This window comes from Melopsittacus undulatus, chromosome 5 (genome assembly GCF_012275295.1).
Source record: "Melopsittacus undulatus isolate bMelUnd1 chromosome 5, bMelUnd1.mat.Z, whole genome shotgun sequence".
NCBI lineage: Eukaryota > Metazoa > Chordata > Aves > Psittaciformes > Psittaculidae > Melopsittacus > Melopsittacus undulatus.
The window spans coordinates 30396628-30418298 of record NC_047531.1 but is presented as its reverse complement, the minus strand read 5'-3'; the positions used below and the strand labels follow the sequence as shown (position 1 = coordinate 30418298).

General features: G+C 38.5%; 1 protein-coding gene across 2 annotated transcripts in view; it reads left to right on the top strand.

Annotated features, from left to right (window-relative positions):
- MAGI2 (membrane associated guanylate kinase, WW and PDZ domain containing 2) overlaps positions 1-21671 on the top strand; it is a 724927-nt gene that overhangs the window by 645911 nt on the left and 57345 nt on the right. Inside the window, exons 13-16 of one of the 2 annotated variants that reach the window (XM_034063202.1) lie at positions 571-612; positions 5983-6074; positions 11782-11974; positions 15104-15352. In XM_034063202.1, the coding sequence (XP_033919093.1) occupies positions 571-612; positions 5983-6074; positions 11782-11974; positions 15104-15352 (576 nt within the window). The remainder of the gene's footprint in view (positions 1-570; positions 613-5982; positions 6075-11781; positions 11975-15103; positions 15353-21671) is intronic. The other variant, XM_034063203.1, reaches the window with a different exon arrangement.

Genomic DNA, 21671 nt, shown 5'->3' with positions numbered 1-21671 from the left:
AAATCAGTTATTTTACTGCATTTCATCTTGTAAAATGCAAATACTTTGAAACTACCCGTGTTAAAAGTACTTTAAATGGGTTTACCTACATTTGCCTTCACTTACCACCAGTTGTTGTTATTCACAACATACATCCTTCTGAAAAATTTTGCTCTTCTTGATAATAAAAGTCATTTTACAATTGAATTGAATAAAAGCACTGGTAAATTCACCTAAACACAGCCATCATACTTTCCCTTTCACTGTACTTAAGGTACAAATATTGTCACTAACTTTTACAATTTTGAAATATTAACAATACTGTCTTCATCATAAGTGATGTTATGTTAAAGGAACACTACCACAATCTTACCGTCTGTTTCACTTTGCATAGAAATGTACAGGAATCTAGCAGGAATACATACATGTACCACCTAGGAAGTTAGGAAGGAGGGGAGGACAAAAAAATACCTGCAATAAAAAGTCGGAATTGCACTTCAGTAATTTGAAACAGAGCTGAGAAATTGATGCTGCATCTTTAAATAACTTGAGAAATGTATTTCATCTTTAATTCCCCATTTTCCTATTCAGAACAAGTGCTGCCCAGGACTGGTTTTCGAGCGGATTCTTCTGGCAAGTATTCTTCAGCCTTCATTGTTCTGTAAACTAGTTGTCCTTCATTTTATGTTGTAGTTATTCTTCTTTCTTTAATCATTTCTCTAGATAATGGCCAGTCATGACTGCCCAGTCACCATTTTATTTTTATGAGCTTTGTGGGGTTATAGAATGCTAACTCTAAATCTTTTCATAATAGATCTACATCTTGAGCAAGGAAAAGTTTTTCTTTTTCCTCAGCCAGTCTTTGTGTATGTTTCACAATGTTTTATGTGTACTTTCATACATTAGCATTCACTCTAACATAAAAATGCATCTCTATACTTCAGGCCCAAATGTAAGCTTAAGGGATACTTTTTGTAAAACTGAAATTAATTCTATCTGGGTTTGCAATAGGACTGATGTATTTTGCAGACCTGCCCATTCCTTGCTCCCATTCATATATCCTGTTGTGTAAAAACCTAAAAAAAAACCCACTTTCTAAAACAGATTTTTTTGGGGTGTTTGAAACCAGATTGGTCTTGTAAAGTGGCAATGGACTTGTTTAAAAACCAGCAATATTTGATTTCCTGATGTTGTGAACTGTTAAAACAAGCATCCCATTCAAAAAGGCTGTTTTGACAATCCCATTAAGGTATTTTCCAGTCCTACACAATCTGGACAGACATCTTTAAGTATGATACTGGGACAGTTTTGCATACTGCAGTAGAGTTTATATACTGAATAAATGTTAGCAGACAAATTCTTTTTTTCTTTTCTTTTGTCCTTTGCTTTACTGATTTTTATACTGAAGTCTTTGTTTTCCAGCTTTTCCTCTCTGTAAATATCAAGAGGAAGTACATATGTTTTTTAAAAAGCTTCTCACATTGGAAACCAGCAGACCGATGACTGTTCTCAGGATTTTCACATCTTACAAGAGCATCTGAAACTCAGATCAACAGTTATCTTAGATTTGTGTCAATCACAATTCGTAATTCATGGTAATGATTTATATGGAACAAAAATCATCACCATCATCAGCAAAGGAGTCCAAATTAATTTTTATTTTAGTGGGATATTTGAATACACCCAGAAAGATTGTAAAATTATTGCAACTGAGTTCTTCATCCTTGTTTTAATAGCAATATAGAAGAGATTTAACAATGAAAATTTTCCGTTTCTACGTTTATAGCATCTTCCCAACTACCAGGTTTATCACTATAAAAATCACAGTACTATGGTACGAAAATGTAGCTGAGATTTGATAATCACATCTTCACCTAGGGGGTCTCACTGTTTTTCAGTAACAATCTATACTGCTACCTTTACATTCCGTGTCATGCAGGAATCAGAAAACAGAATTTCCCAATGCTCTCTATTGTCCTTGCTGTGCAGCAATGATCAGATCACAGCTTGTCCAATACCATCCTCAAATTCATGGGGAAGCCAGTTGGTTTTATCTCCTAGCAAAATTAATTGTTGTTTGGGTTTTTTTTATCTTGTAGGCCAAATGATCTGTTAAGAAAGTTTTCCTTTACAGGATAAGAAGAAGTGCAGTGCTGTAACTATGAAAAAGATAATGAAGTTGCTAACAGGCAAAGCTAAAGTTCTTTTTCTAATATAAATGTGTAGAGAGGCAAGGGAGAGCAGGCAACGCTGTTATTCTTTCATAAGATACCCATATTATGTGGTCAGAAATACTGTCTTTAAGCTGAAACTGTCCTTTCAGTGAAACTGGTAGGAGATGGGATGTTCAGGTGCATTAAGTTGATTGGAAAGATAAGCAAACTGTGCAAAAGACTAGAGTAATTCAGCCTTGGCTCTACGCCCTTGTCTGCAAACCTATTCATTTCTTCCTACTTAGCATGATCCACAAGGTGCTAATCTAGTTTACCGAGAGAAAAAAAAGACACATTTTCCATAAAGAAGTTATATTAACCAGGAGCTTGTAGTATAATGCAAGGCACAGGAGCATAATTTTTCTGCAAGTATAGGTTATTTTCTTTGTATGATCAACTGAAAATCTACTCCACCAAAAAAAAGACAAATTTAATGTATCTAAAAATCCTTTGTGGGGGAAAAACAAAGGACCACAATCTTAAAGAAGCAGGCGCTGAAGAAAGATGAAATGTAGTCACTTACAAGGGTAAGAATACTTGATCAATATACTTTCAGGAATTTTGAAACTGCTGCCACATAATAGTAAGGGCTTTTAGTAAATCTACAGAGCATGAGGTCCTGTTGCAGAACTACACTGTAGTGAGCAACTTACCCATCTCACAAAAACAGAAGAGTGATCTCACCAGCAGCAAGTCTTTAGAACTTATTTTCAATTAAAGACTAACTGCTGACATGGAGATAAATTGAGACCTAATGCAAAAGGAATTTATTGATGCTGGACTAACCCATTAACTGATTTTTCACACCAAACAAGCAGTGCATGCTTAATCAATCTAGACTTCAACAAGACATTTTACAAAATGCCTGCTATAACTGAAGTACTTCCAGGTTAGTCTGGAGAAGACAGTGTTAAGCACAAGATGTAAAGAGGAATGGCTAAAAAGCAGATAAGCAGTTCTACAAAAAGAACAGTTTCTGAAGTGAAAGGGTAGTATTAGCAGAGGGCCTTGCAATAAGTCTTGTGTTACTTTCATGAGTGACCTAAGCATAAAAACCAAGGATGGAAATCAGGTGCATATTCAGACATGTAATTCACGTATATATGGTGTAATTGTCTCCAGACCAATGGAGACCTGGTCAGTGCAGCCAATGGTGTTGTAGCATACCAAGCATGAAAGCTGAAACAGCCAGCAACAGCAGTGGAGGAAATGGTCTTATAGCAGTGGAGGAAATGCTCTCAAGTGTAGTAGCAGTTGCTGGTGATAGTGTTGTATTACTGTGAAAGAACGAGTAAAATCATGAGGTGCAATCTATCAGTGAAAATTATGAATGAGGCAGGTGACCTAGTGACAAAGGCCACAAACAAGCTCAGGTACCAGTGTCTTCTTTGCCTGTGTCTTTACTGGAAAGGTCTGCGTGCTGTTAGCTTGCAGAGGCTTGCAGTAACAGGGAGCTGGGCTAAGTGACACAGGGATCCTTTCCAGTCCCATGTGCTGTTTGCTTGGTGAGATAGAAAAGAGAATTATATTTTAAAAGCAGTTTTCAGTGTCCTATTATGAGTTGGCAGAGGATGGGTTCCATAGGCTCCAGCTATTTGGAAAGGAAGGTTCTTCTGAGCAAACATGATAGCAGTCATTTAATCCCAAGACTTCCAAACTGTGTTAGAGCTCACACAGAAAAGTATTCCCATATACAGTAATGTTAGCCTAAGCCTTTTCATGGTCAGCCTGGCTTACCTTTTGTATTCTAAATGTGTAGAAAAAAAACAGCCTCTTTAAAAACAAACAAACAAACAAAAAAAAACCCACTACCTTTTACTTTGGAGTCTGGTGTCAGCATTGGTTTGAATCAGCTTTGTCAATGTGCATGTTTGAGGGATGTTTTCCTCTCTGTGTGCAAGACCCATTCTTCATAACCTGACATTCTTATACTTTCTTAATGTATTCCCAGCTGTGCATATCCATTCATGTGTGTGCAAATAGAGGTAATGCTTAGTTTGTGACAGACTGCTGGAAACAGTGCCTTTGAGTGTTAGACCTGAGCTATAAACAGTGATCCTACTGTGTCTATCTGTAAATCCCTCTCGCTAGTACTAAGCCCCATTTTTTACAGTTAGGCACAGCAGATCAGGTAGAGATAAGGTATCACTTTCATCTTGAAATTCCTTTGCATCTTGCAACATTTAAACAACCTTTGCATTAGCATACTGTGCATGTAAAACCTTCATATGTTATTTTATTCACTGTTGAGACACTTATAAATTGAAAAAAGTCAGGATAATAAGCTATTAGGACCTGTTTGGGTTTGTATTTTAAATATATGAGAAGCAGCATGGCAAGGAAAGGTATTGCGTTTATTTTAGCAACTGAAATATTTGTAGTTCAATATCATTCATACCATATACATTGCTGAAATGATGCACTATGCTGCTGTCTAGAGAGGTCATAGTGTAGAGCCACTGCATGTAGTTCTGTGTCCCTGTCTTTGCAAGACCTGACTGAAACTGAATCAGCTTTAATCCCACACTAAACTGCCTTACTCTGCAGTTTGTGAGGTGTCTACTGATGGCTCTGGAGAGGATCTGTAAATGAGTACCATTTAGTACTTAGTACTTTAGTACTTAAACTTAGTATTTAAGCCATCTATAGTCCCTCCCCTCCTGAGGAAACAGAAGACACTATGGACAGTTTGCTGAAATAAACCTACTCATCCCTTTTTGTTTGTTGGAGTTGGCAACAAGCTGACATTGGCCAAAAGCTGTCACAATTTATAGACAAGAGTGTGATCTGTATGAAAGACTATTCCTATTAACCACTGCCCTGCTTAAGGTAATGAGCCTAAAGCATCTCTGAACATGCAGACAAAGCAATAGTCAAAATAGAGAACTTCTTAGTCCTCTAGATGCTTAGTTTCACTTCAATTTTTATTTAGATTTCTCTTTTGTATTTTGAGGGCATCAAGACCTCCCCAAAATGGGCTCACTCAAATGAAGCTAAAGACAGGTTCTTTTATAAGAAACTGACTTTTAAAAACCACCATGTTCCTGAACTCATATATTCCAGGGGAGAATATACATTTACAGGCAAGTTCTGCAGGCATATGGAAGCACAATCTTAATGATTCATAAAGCTGTTGAGATTTTAATTGAGTAGCATTAAGGAGTTCAAGTTAATGATGTTAGCTTTCAATTTAAATTCCAAGACTCAGTCTTATAATGATAGCTTTTGTCAAAACTCTTTATTGAAGGTATTACCTGAAAGTAGAGTGCTTAAAAGCTACGTTACATAAAAAGAAATACAGCTTTATATCTGTATGTAGAACTTAAATGGCCTGTAATGATTATTCATCTTTTGTAAGTTGACTGATTCTTTTCCTGTGTATTCTACCTCTCATTTCAGTTTATTTTCTTTAGGTTTTAATGAAGGGCAAGGAAAACAAAAATCAAATACCACAGGTGGATGAACAGCAGTATATTGTGCAGTCAGTTGTAGGAAGAAGGCACCTTTATAACATCTATTATGGACAGACTTTTCCAGTACTGTTCTCCTGTGAATGCATTCTTGCTTGGTTTAGTGTATTCTACTGAACGTAATCATCCTCCAAGAGATACCTACATTTTCAAGTCTCCTCCTTTTCTGTGTACAACGCATTGTGTCCCATTTGTTTCCACCAGCTCTAACCAGGATGCCATTAGTCACGTGCAGTGAACACAAGGTGGGAGGGAAGATGGTGCAAATTCTCAAGACAAAGCCAAAATGTTTTTTCAGTGGGATTTCCCTTTTAAACCAGGTCCCGATTACAAGGAGCTGGATGTTCACCTTCGGAGAATGGAGTCTGGGTTTGGCTTCAGGATCCTGGGAGGGGATGAGCCTGGACAGCCTGTGAGTTATTTTTTCCTGACTTTCCTTTTTATAACGCTAAGATCTGTGTAAAGGTCAGAAAAATGTTACTACATAGCTGAACCCACATGAACACCATGTTAGGGCTATAAGTAAAATGGCTGCTTTATTAATCCATAGAAAAAGACAGGACTCTCAGGTTGCCCTTATCTAGAAGATGCCACAGTTAATTAAAATCAGAAGAAATTAACTTAGAAACAGTGCATCCATCACTCAGCCTTTCATTGTAGAGTGTGACCTGGCATCTTTTTATCTTGACTTTCCAAAACTGAGTTTAAGCAGATTTAAAAAATCAAATTATGTAAGACTATATATAACTGTGTTCAATGTAGACAGACTATATATATATATATATATGCACATAAGGTCAAAAGATACTGTTGAGAATGCAGTTTATTTCCAGAAGCACAGAAGGCCCCACCAGGAACAGTAGTCCATGTTCCAAGTTAGACAACAACATCATGTGATGCATCAGGCATAAGAATGACAGCTTTATATCATTAGGAGGGACATAGCCTTGTAACCAAATGAAAAGTAACAAAACATTATGTAAAGTAAATAAAGTTTAAAATAAAACATATACACAAATTTTAAAAGAAATGTGTACACATTTTGGTAAATTAGTGATAAATATAAATACTAACATTTTGAAAAAGCAGGCAGATTTAGTACTCCGTCAGAATAACTTTGATGATGTAACTGTGGTTTGTCAGTGAGGACTAATGCCAAGGCAATAATGACATTTTATTATCAGAACCTTATACATAGTCCTTCATTACCACCTTTCTGAGATAATGTATAACTAGTTGATAGGTATATTCCATATTCAAATTCATATGGAATAATACAGTTGTCATTCAAGCATTAACATTAACCAACACATGGCTGTGAGAAACAAAGAAGTTCCTCTATTTTAAAATTGTCAACATCTGTCAAAGTGCTGATAAATATTAATAGTTTACTGATGCCTCATGTAAAAAGAAACAAATGCAATGTCTTCTAAAAAAGGTGTTTCAAGTGATGATTGAAATGCAGAGGCCATATTTTAGAATAAGTATTTTGGAATGGAATTTGAAAGCTAAATAAGGTTATATTTTTTTGAAAGCTAAATAAGGTATAGCTGTACAGAAGGACCATAAAACAACACAGTTAGCTCATCTGCATTTGCAGTGTGCCTGAAGACCCTCTGACATCTAACTTTCTTCCATGGAGCATGTCTGAGCACACATAAAATGAGGCCACTGAACTATCACGTGCATGTTCTCCAGCTAAGCATTTTCAGCATTTTCCTTTTGGGATGGCCCAGTTAGTATGGTTCTCAAAGGTCACCTACTGGGTGAAGCTAAAACAGAAATCTACTAGGAGGTAGAGGAAATGTCCCATTTTAGCATTTTATCCTGAAAAAAATCAGCATTAGTGGAAGACTTGGAAGTCTCCCTCTACCTGCTTTGGACAATAGTGACGTTTCCAACCTCTCAGGAAAATGTCCCTGGCTACAGAGCTACTCAGTATTCTAGGAAAGTCTGCCCTGATGTCTCCTTTAGGGCTTTTTTCATTACAAATTGATAATTAAGTAGGCACAGACTGAGTGTCTGACAGCCTCTGCAGTTTGGATGTTTATGACATTCTCATGGAGAAAAGTGCAACTCAAATGCCTCATCTAGAAGCTCATTACTTATATAAAATGGAATTATTTCAACCTGAAGGACTGAGAGAAAACTGGTTTAGAATATCTGATTCTGATAGTTAAGAATACATGCTGAGAAACCTGAATTTATGTCTCTTGTCAACAATCCAGTTGAGCAGGAACTTAGAAACGAGTCTTTTGCATCCCAGCTGCATGCATTATGCACTGAACTGTTACAGAGGAAGCAGCTCTTTCTAGTTTCTTTTCAGCAGAGGACTGGTCTGGCTTTACTGTGAAAAGTCAAAGAGTTGTAGTTGGATACCACGTACAGATATAAGCACCTTGCTATTTTTGGAGAGCAGGACCAAAAATGCTGCCTTCTGTGAGCCACCTTCTAAAATGATTCACTGTCCTGCTGCAATTGCTCTCAGCCTGCACTTAGCCCCAAGGTTATTATCTCTGTTTCAGGGTTTGCAAATACAAGAATATTTTTTCTCAAGATATAGCAATCTAACAGGACTCTATGTCCCCACAAACCATGTCTCTAAGTGCTCCGGAATAAATAAGATCCTGGCTTGAGAACCCTATGAAGAAAAAAAGCACATGGTTAGAGCTAGGTGTTGCAGTGTTGAACATCTCAGTTCTCACTCCCTCTTTGTTGCCCATCTACTTGTTTTCACTGCTCAGATTCATCACCAAAAAAACACAAAACAATAGAGGTATTCTACTTTTGTTAGTTTCCATCTATTTTTTATTCAAAATACAAGAATTCATAACTGTTTTCTCTCCTCCACCACTTGCCTGGTCCCACATGGACAGCCCACCTGCAGCTTCCCATTTCTTTCACCTCCAGAAAAGGAGAGGCAGTTTCTGCCTGTCCTCCAAACCCCTGCTTTTCATATGAAACAAGAACTGAGACACTTTGAAGCATTTGTTTCAGCTCTCCTGCTGTGCAGTCATGTAGGACAGAACAAAAGGAAGCTTTCTTTGCCTTTTGTCTTTGTGGTTCAGTTTCTAAAAAGGAATATGGATTCTTCAGCATAAGGCAGTAATTTTTTCAAAGCAGCCAAATCCACACACAATTTTTTTAGAAGGACAATACTGACACTATAGAGAGACTGTAGATTAGTTTCCTTCTAGTTATATGGGCTACCTGGCACCTTAGATGGCGAAAAGGCTGCTGGACTACTCCACTTTCCATATTTGTAAGCATAACTGTGCTTTCCAACTACTTGAATTTATTGTGAGATTTCAAATATCAAGACTGTGGGTTGTGCCACTTCAAATCATCTCTCAAATCTCATGAGATCATACCACCGCAGGTATTTATCACATCTCCCAGTAACTTGAGTTAATCTGACTCTGTTAGAGTGAATTACAGTAGCACTGAGAGGTTGCAAATATATTGAAACTGGAACTTTACTGAATTTGCAAGTTGCTGTCCCAAAGCAGAGAAGTATTTTGTATACTTTGCACAGCTCAAACTCAGGATCACAGGAACATACACATAATTGCACAAAGAGTTTCACCCTTTCAGTACAGATCGACTGGGATTCTTCTAAAAAATGCCTGCAAGATGAATGTCTATAATCATTTTATAATCAATGCCAAGACACAGACATTTCTAAAACATAACAGATGCCCATAGAGCAAAACAGTATGGTACTGCAGACCATGCCTTAGAAATTCCTGTTTTTAACAGTGATTACACAGAGTTCCGATGATTATCTTGGATTTAGAAATCACAGACACTTAAAATTAGGTGAGATGAATCAGACCTTTTAAATTTTACTATGTGCCTGTGAAGCTACTGTGTTATATTCAGAGAAACTGAGACACAAAGTCAAATAATTACCAAGAATCACAAAGTTAGTATCAAAATAGATTGACGTGTATGAGTTAATAGATCCAGGCTTCAATTTCACATTATAATCTGTCACAATCTTCCTAATCAATCCCAGCATTTCTCACCTTTAATCTGAAGCAATAAGTGACACTTTCCCTTTTCTCTGCAACACACTCTTTATTGCCTACATGTCATCATCCTTTTCCTCATACATTCAATGCAATATCATGCCAGTGTGAAACTGCTTTATAGAGATAATATAATACTGATAAATAATTTTCCAGTTTGTTTTTTGCTTGTAGAATTTGTAACTATTATGGAAAGTACTCAGCTGTGAAATGAGCAGATACTGGATAAGAAACAAGTTCAGACACAGAAAAGGAAAAAGAAGGAAAATTAAGTTATTCTTGCAGTTAAATATACCACATAACAGATATGGTGACCGTCACCTTGACATGACCTAACTGAAGTGTTTAAATTAAGACTTTGCTGCTTATGTTAGTAGTCAGTTCCACCACTGAGATAAGTAACACAAGCACATTTCACTGTGGATATCTGAAATATCAGCAATAATTAGTTAATAGTCAAAACCAGAAAGAATTTTAGCACTTTGCTGTAGATACCGATGGACCTACATGCTATGATCTGCATTTATGTTTCTCCAGAGGTTAAAGATACAGGAATTATTCCATACTTTGGCAGAAAATTATAAAGAAACTGCAAACACTCAGTAAAATCACAAGAAAGAAGTCCCTACAATATTCCAAGCTGCAGTTTTATCACCCATGTATTCCCAAGATAACTAGGAAAAAGTTCTTACTCATATGAGAAGCCTGAATGCAAAGTTTTGAGAATACTTTGTGGAGATCCAGCTAAATGTAGATTTAGACGGTACTTTTTCTAAGCCATTAGAGGAGCATAAATCCATGATTCATAGTTGGATTTTGCACAAAGAATTTTCCAAAGCTTTGAGGTATATTCTTTCACTATTTGAAGGGCAGAATGGAGAACCTGAAAGAATCTGTCTGGCGACTCAGCCTGGCACTGCTTAACAGGATCCCGAGAACACCAGAAAGTAGGCAACTGCTGCATCCTGTTCTCTCTTTGCTAAGTTTTGAAAGCAAGAGTGAGCCAAAGAGAGGCTAGAAACTGGTGAAAATTCTCCAGGCTCCACATGGGGTTTCATTTAAACGCTCTGCTGGGATACTTGCAACTCTTCAGCTAAGACCATAAAAAAACACAAGACCACCTGCATCCCTACCATATCTAGCCTTTGCAGTTCATCATGAAAAGCAAGACTTGATAGCTTTTATCTTTTATTATTTAAAAGGGATTGTCAAATGGCGTGTCATATCCATCATTCTGTGCTCACTCTCACACTGAAGTAGAGAAAGGAAAATTTGGAACACACTCTGTGAATGCTTTAATATTCTTTCAAAGAAAGCACGTTTTGTTTGAATCAGTCTCAACTGTTCTACCTGTTATTCCACAGGGGAAATACATATGTCTTCTTCTAATAAATTATGTGAATTTATGTGCATAGAAAGTGGAGAAAGTCGTTAAAAGGTTTTGAACAGATTTTTCACAAGTTTATATGTCCCATACAAATTACATTTAAATTTCAATTTGGGAAAACAACATCTGCCCAGAGTAAGCTCGCACTTTCCCTCTTTTTCCTTTTTGTTAATCAACCACTACTTGGGCAATTATCCATTATGAGTAACAATATTTAATATAGCACTTCTTTTCCAAAGCAAACTCTGTGTGGTAGATACTTCCACTACAGACTTCAACTGTATTAATCTGGGTGCTTAAATTATGCAGCAGTGAAGAAACTTCAGTAAGAAACATGCAGATTAACCCTTACATGGGATTAATCTGTTGAGGTCTCCTGCATAATGTAGTCTATATAAACTCAACACTTCTTACAGACAGATTGTCCTGATTGGAAGATATCAGGTAGATCATCCTTAGATGAGGATTCTCAGGTGTAACACATCTACACCGATAGGAAACATCTTCTCACCAAAGGCAAGGAAGCATCTTCAGTCATACCCACAGAGGATAAACACAACTTTCAAACACACACGGACCTCTTCACCTGCACTGCACCGCTAGCTTAATTTCAAAAGAAAGGGAAAATCACTGCAACATTCATGGCACTCAGTTGGAGGCTCAGGGTATATATGACAGGATTTTGTTTCTTTACTTCCTAGATTCTTATTGGAGCAGTAATTGCCATGGGCTCAGCAGACCGAGATGGTCGTCTCCACCCTGGTGATGAGCTGGTATATGTAGATGGGATTCCTGTGGCTGGCAAAACCCACCGATACGTGATTGATCTTATGCATAATGCTGCCCGAAATGGGCAAGTGAATCTTACTGTGAGGAGAAAGGTGCTACCCACAGGTGAGTGAAAGCCGCTGTTAAAATAAATAGAGAAAATTAAAGTGAAAGTCAGTGTTTGTGTCATTTTGAAGACAGAATAATTGTAAATGTGTGTCCCTTCTTTCTGTGATAAAAACGCTACCGCTGAGTGTTGTTTCCTTCAGGAGTGGAAACAATATTGGCAACCCTGGTGTGGTGATCATGAGTACTCTGGATTTGTTCCGTGCTTTCTCGGTCTGTGCTGTCTCCTCTTGTCCACTTTTTGGGAAAAAAAATGTTCACCTAGGTTAATGCTGTTAAAGCTAGCTGTGTCAAAAAGCAACCAGAGAAAGGCTCAAAGACTGTTAACTGTTTAGGGCAGGAACTCATTTCACTCTTGTATTTGTTAAAAGCCCATTTCTGGTCTCACTGATGTCATCTGGAATTTTCCCCCTGACTACAACACAAGCTGGCTGAAAACCTTCTGTATGGCACAAGCGGCAATTAGGAACAGAGCGGAATCCTCTCTTCAAGTAGACACTTTCAGTAAATAAACCTAAAATGACATGGTCAAGGTTGAGGTGTCCCTGCCCATGGCAGGGAGGTTGGAAGTGGATGGTCTAAAGGTCCTTTCCAACCCAAACCATTCAATGAACCTATGAAGAATTTGAAGTATATTGAACTTTTAGACTAACCCGGTCTCAATTGTTGAAAATCACTCAAACCTGGAAAAAATGTGTGGCAGTGTCTATTAAAGCTCCAATGGGAGAATTTGCTGCCGTTCCGTTGCAATGTTTGCTTATCCAAGGAAAGAAGTTTATTTAAGAACTTTTCAAACATTTGTGGTGATGAGTACACTTCACTGAGGCACCAGAAATGAGCAAAACCGCGTTCCCAAGCCTGTCCTGTCTTCCGCCTCTCCGTGCCCTAGATCCGCTGTCATTGCCTGCGCCGTTTGTCCCCCTGCCAAAAAGCCGCCTTCCCACTCACCCCCGTCTTCGCAGTCCCCCTCCCACTGCGGCACCGCAGCGCCAGTCTCGCGGGACTGACTTTCTTCTGTTACTGACTCCAGAGTCCTCCAGCCAGAAAGGTCCCCCTCCGCCGGGCGCAACACCCCCTCGCAGCTCCCCCAGCGCTAGGAAAATGGCCAATAACCAAGGTAATCCGCCGGGCGCTTGCGATTAGCACCTCTCCCGGGTCAGCTGCCTGTACAGACTGCAGGCAAGATTAGCAAGAGGGTTAGCACAGAGTGGATGCCAGCTTTCGCTGCTGCTTGTTTCATATGAAGTGAAAGAGTCTATTAGACACTCTGGTCTCCTGGCACAGAAAGCAAAGCAAGCTGGTAAAACACCTGGAGTTATTCTTGGGCCTTGAGAGTGCCACACCGGGGAGTAGAGTGTGTAACTCATTAATGTTTAAGCATTTCAGGAGCTGAACAGGATTTTAATTTGGTGTGTTACAACGTAAGCTTTGTGGAAAAAATTTTGTAACGACCAATGTTTGGCAGGACTGGCAGATGCTATACTGACACAGCAGGCCAACTGATTCTGTGTGAATTTCTCACCAGCGTGAATGTATACAGCAGAAGGATCTGGGGCTTTCTTTACCTGCCTGATAACTGGTGTACCTATCTCAGCCCTCGCCTGGAATCGCCATTTTGCACAGATACTTACCTAAATCTGGAACAGAAAATCACCATTCACAAGCTCTGGGAAAAAAAAAGATATTAGGAAAATGTGGTATTTGGAACACCACTGATTAAAATGCCATTTTCTTTTCACAGGCAGAAGCTTGAAGTAATACTTCTGGTGAATATCTATTGCACAGCTGACAATCAATAGCCATTTACACTTTTCCTCCTTTATCTTTCTTCTCCTGTACTTAATGGTATTCAGTTGCATTCTTTTATGGCCAAGCTAGCTCTTGGTCACTCTTCAGGGTAAGATAATTTCCTTTCTGTTGCAGCCATACTGACATAAACAATATTCAACTTTCTGAAACATGACAGCCAGAAAATGAGATCTCTCTTGTCACTGACTATGGCATTTAGTTTCAGATTTGGTTCAATAACTCTTGCAGATTTTCAATTCTAATGCAGGAGTATAATAATTGTTTTTCTTCCTCTTTATTCTCTCTAATCACTTTATTTCATAGTTTCAGAAGGACTGCTAAAGGACACACCTGACTGAGAAAACAACAGCTTGTCCTTGGATGATGTTTATGTTATTAATATATACACACTGAAGGTCTAATTTGCAAGCTCTCTTCCTAGGATGTATGTGTATATGCAAAAGCTTTTCACATGTTCAGTAGAATGGCTGCCACTCTCATTGCTCCAAACAGAAAACTTACATTCATCTAATAGTTCTGTATTAAAACTGTCAATACATGCTGAATCATGTAAACAGCTTAGGTCTGTGAGGAATGTAAATCTTTTTTCCCATCTGGAAGTGTAACTTTACTGTTTTCTATTGCCAAAATATTGGTACTAAAAAAAAAATGTGTAATTCCACAAGATTTAACTTGTTCCCTGTTCCTGTTACTACAAAGTAATACTGAAGTGTGGATGGGCTCCATTTTCACTTCTGCCCTTATGAACTTGCCACACAAGAGCATCTTCAAAGCCTTTAAATGATCACCTCTTCTGTCACAACACGCACAGAAAAACTGTTTGTGATTATTTTTCATTGTGTAACTGCTCAGTTCCATGAACATCTTTTGAGTATGATAATCAACTCGTAAGAAGAACATTATGCAGCTAATCCTAATTACTCTATGTTAGCTGCCTGCTTAAATTATTTTAATCCTAACACAGATAATTTTATATTGGATTAGGCAGTCATAATTTCCTCCTCATTACAGATCAACCATCAGACAAGGGAGTAGTGCTTGCTAATGGTTTTGCAACCCAGATAGCCAGTGTTTCTTACTTTCCTCTCTTGTAGATAGCTTAGTAGTGAGTGTTCATGCTTACTTTATCTGATTACTCTTCAATGTTTTACATAATTGTGTAGATTCTTGTCTCTCTGCATCTATTACAGCTCCTAGTTTACTTGTAGTAGTCTAGGCTATAGACAGTCAACTGTATTCATGTTGCATTAGTAAATGTACTGTAAGTCGCCAGGCCACTGAGCAAGTCAGATCGTAATACTGGTCTGATTTATGTTGTAGGAGAACCGTGCCCAGAGAATGGCAGAAGCCCAGGCTCGGTGTCTACGCACCACAGTTCTCCAAGAAGTGACTACACTACTTATGCTAACAGCAATCATGCTGTCTCTAGTAGCAATGCTACACCACCCGAGGGCTTCACTTCTCACAGCCTGCAAACCAGTGATGTGGTGATCCACCGCAAGGAGAATGAAGGCTTTGGCTTTGTTATCATCAGTTCCCTGAACAGGCCTGAATCTGGGTCCACAATAAGTAAGTAAATCACATTTTTTAGTTTATATTTTTCCAAGTTTGCCCAGAATTAATCTGCTAATTAATCACTGCAGAGATTAAAACTGAAGAGACTCCTAAGGGTGTTTCCAGGATCATGGTTTACTTGTTTGTTGTGTCTTGGACAAAACCAAAGGTTATTCTGGCTTCTGAGGCTCTGTGCTTCAGATACTTACTTGGTATGACTGACCCATGAAGTAGATTTTCTGTGTTCCTATACCCCAAAGAGACACTGCAAGTAACCAATAGGATTATGAGAAAAAAATTACTCCCCATATGCAACTGAATTATACTTTTTCTTATTTTTTTTTAAATCAAGATGAAGTTCAGGAAGTTGAAAGAAAAGCTTAGATCATGGCAAGCCCCATCACACCAGCTGTCCAGTTAGGGCATTGCAGAAGCAACTGGAAAACAGGAAAGCTGGTTAGACACAGTTGCAGATAGGTTGATTTTTCAACTACCTGGAGTATAGATAGTGTAAAAGGTACAGCTGAGTACAGAGAGTGGATGTATATAATGTCAGGATCTGCCCTTAATAATTACAGCTCACTTTCTGTCCAGGAAATAATATTTGCTGGGGCTCAACTTTATTGCTTTTATAGAGGCATCTGGAGTCTTTTGAGATGTCAAAGTTATACCTAAGGAGAGGTCAGGCGGATAAGACCTGCAAGAGTCCTAGGCCCTTCGGTAGCGGCCGCTGGAGGTGCAGGGCTTCCTATGTGTGTTTGAAATGGCATGTAACCAGCTGAGAGCTGAGCCCATTGAAAGGAGGAAGCGTAAAAGGCTTACTGCTGGGAGACATCCACATCTCCCACCAAATCCCTCTCAAACTGTGAATGCTAACTGAAAAACGCTAACTGCTGAAAAACCAAGACAAGTGAGAACATTTACCATTTTGCAAGTTGCAGCCTAATGCAACATGTTTTGAAGGAGCTAATCTTTTGCCCAAAACTGGTTCCTGAAGAAATAATATCACAATTTCAACTTTTAGGGCCAAACTTCACTCCTCCAAAGTCATAACAGAAATACAACTAAGCAAGTACTGAAAAGCCGTATCTTACACCAGCAAACGATCTCAGAAAAGTTCTTTGCAGTATTTCATGATCATGCACTTATTCAAAGAGTTGCTTTTCATATTACCTCAGCTGAATTTTAGAATTCCACGATTGCCAGAATTAATATTGTAACAAAACCATGGATAATTAGTCTCTTGGGACTCGGAGTTTTCACTTTATTGAATATAATAGCCAACTGGAGGTTCTTTGCAGAAGATCAGAGAAGAAAAAAATATCCATAGAGGACATTGAGATTCATACATATTCATCAGTTAAGTCAGCCACAAATTTGTCGAGAAAATTATTTCACAGGTTCAATTTGCAGTTGGGAGCGATAGAGAGGGAAAGGGGAGAGGAAGAGGAAGGGAAAATGCCCAACCAACGAGAAATTCTGTGACTGGAATATTCTGCTGAAGACAACAGACCCAAGTTCAAGATCCTGCTTTGTTGCCTATCCTTTAACATGTTCCAGTGGTACTTTCCTTTCTCCCCAAGCAACTATATGTAGCCACTGTTGAACCTCAGCTGAACATCTCCAATGGTAAAGTGAAATGACAGTCTGCTGTGGAAGTGACAAGTGAAATTTATTCAAGTAATAACTGCATTGAATTTCAGTGATCCAAAGAGCACCCAAATCCTAAATTTAGAAGAACAGCAGTGAACAAAAACATGATATTTGCTGTAGACAGTGACAGAAGAAAGAAGGAAATACCCTTTCTATGTGAATTCTGTTGCAAAACTGTAGTAGAAAAAGTAAGCTGAAAATTGCATAATCTGTCATCAGGAATAAAAATGGTCTAAAAATCATTGACTATTTTTAGTTTAAGGGAGGTTAATTTTTTTACTTGATTTTTATTTGGGTGAATTAATTTAGGCTGAAATTGTGGGAGCACAGCAAGCAGACTGAGGAAGAATTATTATCCCCCTTTACTCAGCACTCATTAGGACACATCTAGAATACAGCATTCAAGTTTTAGGCCTTTTGGTAGAAGACAGAACAGAAAAACAGCAGCAGCAGCCATTGAGAACTCCTAAGGTCTGTTCCAGCTTGAAATAACCTGAAATCCTTTGATTAAAATACACAGTCAGGGATAGAAAGCATATTAGCAGTAGGAAAGTATCAACCAGATATAGGAGGTATAATGTCCAATATATAGCTTATATCAATATTGAAATATAGATCTGCATGGCACCATGTCAAGCACCTTGTAGTCACCCACTTCATAGAAGTAGTATGTTAATATGGTGAAATGGTGTATTATAGTTCTAGTGTTTCTGGTTTCAAAGTCAGTGATCTCGTTGCTAGCTAATGTATCCCCACGTGGCACAGAATGTTACTGTGCAGACATAACCTAATCATAAGCAGTTAAATGTTAATGTTGCAATTGCAAAGCAACTCTGAAAGAATCAAAATGGGAAAAATAGGTCAGAAAAGGGAATCTCATGTAGTGCCAGACACTACTAGGAATAGCATAGCCTAAGAAGTTGTCTCACTGGGAGCATCCTCAGGGCAACATGAAAAAGAGTTCCTTTGATTTAACAATGTTTATTTTGATAACTCTATTCCCTTCTCCACTTTCTTGTAAAACCAAAAGACATGAGAACTTGGAAGTGTAATCATCACTTCTACTCAAGAATGTAATCGTGCAATGGAAGTATTTTCCTTCTTCTTGAAACTACACTTATAAACTATGTTTTACAGTCCAACAAATTACAATACTTCTTTCTGAGCACAGGAGTGTGAGCCTTGTGTCACTAGTTGCTTCCACTTCAAGCACTGGTGAAACTGTAGTCATTACATTGGAGTTGCTACATCCAGGTTCATAGATTTGCTGCTTTGCAGGTGACCTGAAGCTCAAGGGGTTACAGAAAAGTTCACCCTCTGCCGAGTGAGTTAAAACTATCTCTGTCTGTGAAACTGTAGGACCATCCCATGAAGTCAAAGTAGCAGTGCTCCAAGACTCGTATCCCTTTCACACACAGCCTTCATGCACTCTCTAACCTACAAAAGGGCTACAAAAGGCTCAAAAGCAACCAGAATTAAGGATGTCATTGTGTTCCAAGAAGCTTAAGGTCTTGGTCAACTTTTCTCTCTATACACTTTGCAAGGGGTTTGTTGTTACTTTTGGTTTACAGACTTTGCCTTGCTGGAATTTTCAAAATACAAAGTGTATTTTTTAACTCTCGGTCCAGGCACAGCGAGGGCAGGCTACAGCCATAATCAGGGTATAGAGTATGTTTTCGCATGTTGTGATAGGCAGCACTGTAGTAGCTGTCATTTTAATAGCTCACTGTTAAGTAGTTTGGAGCCAGCCTTTAGATCTGGTTGCAATTTTTACTTACTGGTACTTGCTTAAACATTCAGTTCTTGTGGCACATTTCTTTTCCTGTGTTCTGTAACAGTAGAAAAGACTCTTCTTCATCAAAGCATTGCTTGGGATTTTCTCTAATCCTGCGCAGGAGATTATTTTGCACCAAACTACAGTTCTGCTGTGGGGAAGATCAGGAGTGGAAAATGAATGAAAAGGATTGAATGAAGAGATTTCACAGGGCAAAGCAGGGGCATAGACAAGGTCAGCCATGCTATCAAAGAAGATAAAGTGGATAAATAAAGAACTGTGCTTGAGTGGTATATCCAGAAGCAAGCTGTTTTGGCTAGCGAAGAGCACAGAGGGTCTTAGAGTGCTAAGAGATTAAGAAAAGAAAATACACCTGCCCAAGCTCCTGACCTGTTCCTAATTAAAGGATTAACTTCCACTGCTCCTAAAACATATCATCATGTTTTCCTCCAGGCCTCATCCCTAAATTAAAGGGTGCTTTGACTCTTGTCCCTTCTCCAGACAAGCCACCTAAATTTGACTTTACTCTGTGCTTTCTTTTGCTATGCAGGCTATGCATAGTTTATCAGAATTTTGTCACCTCCAGTGGGATTTCTCTTGAGGACTCATTGTCATGTTCCCACCAGAATGCTTGGAAGCTGACTCTAGTCTTTCACTTTTAGTATAGGATGAATCTGGACTCATGTAACCTCTCAGCTATGTGGAGAACTGCCTTTGCCCACAGAATTACAAAGATCTTTTAGATGCCCTGGTTCAGTTGTGGAGTTAAGTGGCTAGACTGAGCAAACTACAGCCTATCTATGAAGTCCTGTCCTGAGGAATACCTTCATGCTCCCCCCAGTAAAAATACTCACATGATGTGTAGTTCTATGAGGAAGGGCTCCTCCTGAGGCTGTCCTCTCCAAGTCCCCAACACACGAGGGTATGGAGATGCAGGAGTGCCTGCGGTGATGTCTCACAGATAGTGTTGTGCCACATTACAGCTAAAATAATGAAGTTGAATTAATTAATCTACCCTGTGAATTACATTTAGGATAATAGTAAATAGTGTGTGTCCTCTGTGGTAAAACTCCATTCTTATGGAGCTTTTTAGGGTATCAAGACAAGTTCATTACCTGCATCTCATGGAAAAACACTTGCACCCAGCTGGAAATGGCCAAAGGAGATTTCTAGATAGATTTGTCCCAGACCTTTATGGAGTACACTTGTCCCTGCCTACTTCATGTCTTCCTGCTGCTTTTACTTCATGTGTTTGAACTGCAGCTTCCTCAAAGAGAAGAATTTGTGATCCACTACAAATGTCTTAACACCCTAATTTCAGTAGAAAGAAACCATGTGTTGTAAACAGGTCTTGTTACTGGCAACTTCCAGTGAAACTGGAAAATTGGCAATATTTCCATGAATTTTACTGTGGCTGGTACTGTCAGCACAGTTATAAGGTGCATTCTTGTTACGATCTTCCTCCTGCTTAGCAAAAAAGAGTTGTAGATTTGATTTACCCCTACACTGCATATGCCAGTGACTGCTGGATATTCAAAACATGATAAAACAGAATGTAATGAAAAAAGATTCTCTCATTTCTTAAAAGATGCAGTCTTAAATAAAAACCATAACTCCAAGATAAGCCTCTGCTGACTGCGGAAAATGGCATTGTGAAGTAAGTCCCATTAAGCCCCAGAGTTTCTTTGAACTCCTTGCAGTTTAGAGATAAAAAACAGCTTATTGATCAATGATAACTGTGATTTGAGACCGTTATTTGTGCTGCAATTTTACTCATGTTTCTTCCTGGGTAAGATGGTGCCTGGGGACACAATTTTCTGTGACCAATCTGCAAATGCTAAAGAAAACAAAGCTTTGGAAATTAGGATATCTGTCTACCCCACCTTGAACACCTTTGGAACACAGCAGTGGAAACCCACCTGCAGTGTGAGATCCCTGTGGAAGGTGCTTGCAACCTGTGAGCAAAGAATTTGGTTTCTCATTTCTGCTTAGCTTTTACATTCGGGTTTAAGCTTTTGTTCTGCCTCTTCAGCTACAAAAACACACTTTCTAAGCTTGTTTAACTGATAGTACCATTTGGAGCTAAAAGAAACTGCTACATAATTTAGTTTTGCAAATCAATATATGAATTAATACTAGTGAAATAACCTAGAGAAGAGAAAGAAACTTTTAATATCACTGAAAATACATTGCTGCAATTTACTGGAGTGAAATGCTCCATTAGCTATTCGATGGGGTTCGGAGAATAAAGCATGAAGGATCTTAACCACATCACTCCCCTCTCCAGGTGACTTGTCCTCCAGCCTGTTTCTGAATAGATCACTTGGACCTAGTGGTGCTGCTCTTGTGTTTTTGAAGAGCAAACTCTGCAAGTTTCCTTAGCACAAACCTGGGAAGGGGATCAACATTTTCCTAATGCTTCCACAGCACTCATTTTGCTTTCATGAGAAACCTGAGTTCATAAGTTCCGTTAATTTTATTTAGATCTTCAGATTGCTAAAACATGTGCGCACCTATCTTCATATGCCTGTGCTATGCAAGCAAATATGCTGTGGTACCAGCATGCAATGGGATATTTAAATTCATAGGTTCATTAACCTTATAAGCAAAAGGTATTATTGTCATCTGCAATCATGCAGCATGCCACAGATTTCTATTTTCCAAATGAGTGTCACATAAAATAGCCCATCAGTTTCAGGAAAATATTTTATGTTGATTCTAGCATTAGCCTTGATGGAAAGTCCACTGTACTTAAGCTCCCAAATTTTACATTATTCAGTAGCAATGAAATTACAGATGTTTACATTTAATATATTCACCCAATTAAAATCTGATATGCTGGAGCTTGCTGGTTGAATGAAAACTCTTGCACCTTTTGAGAATTGAGGGTATAATACATATTCATAT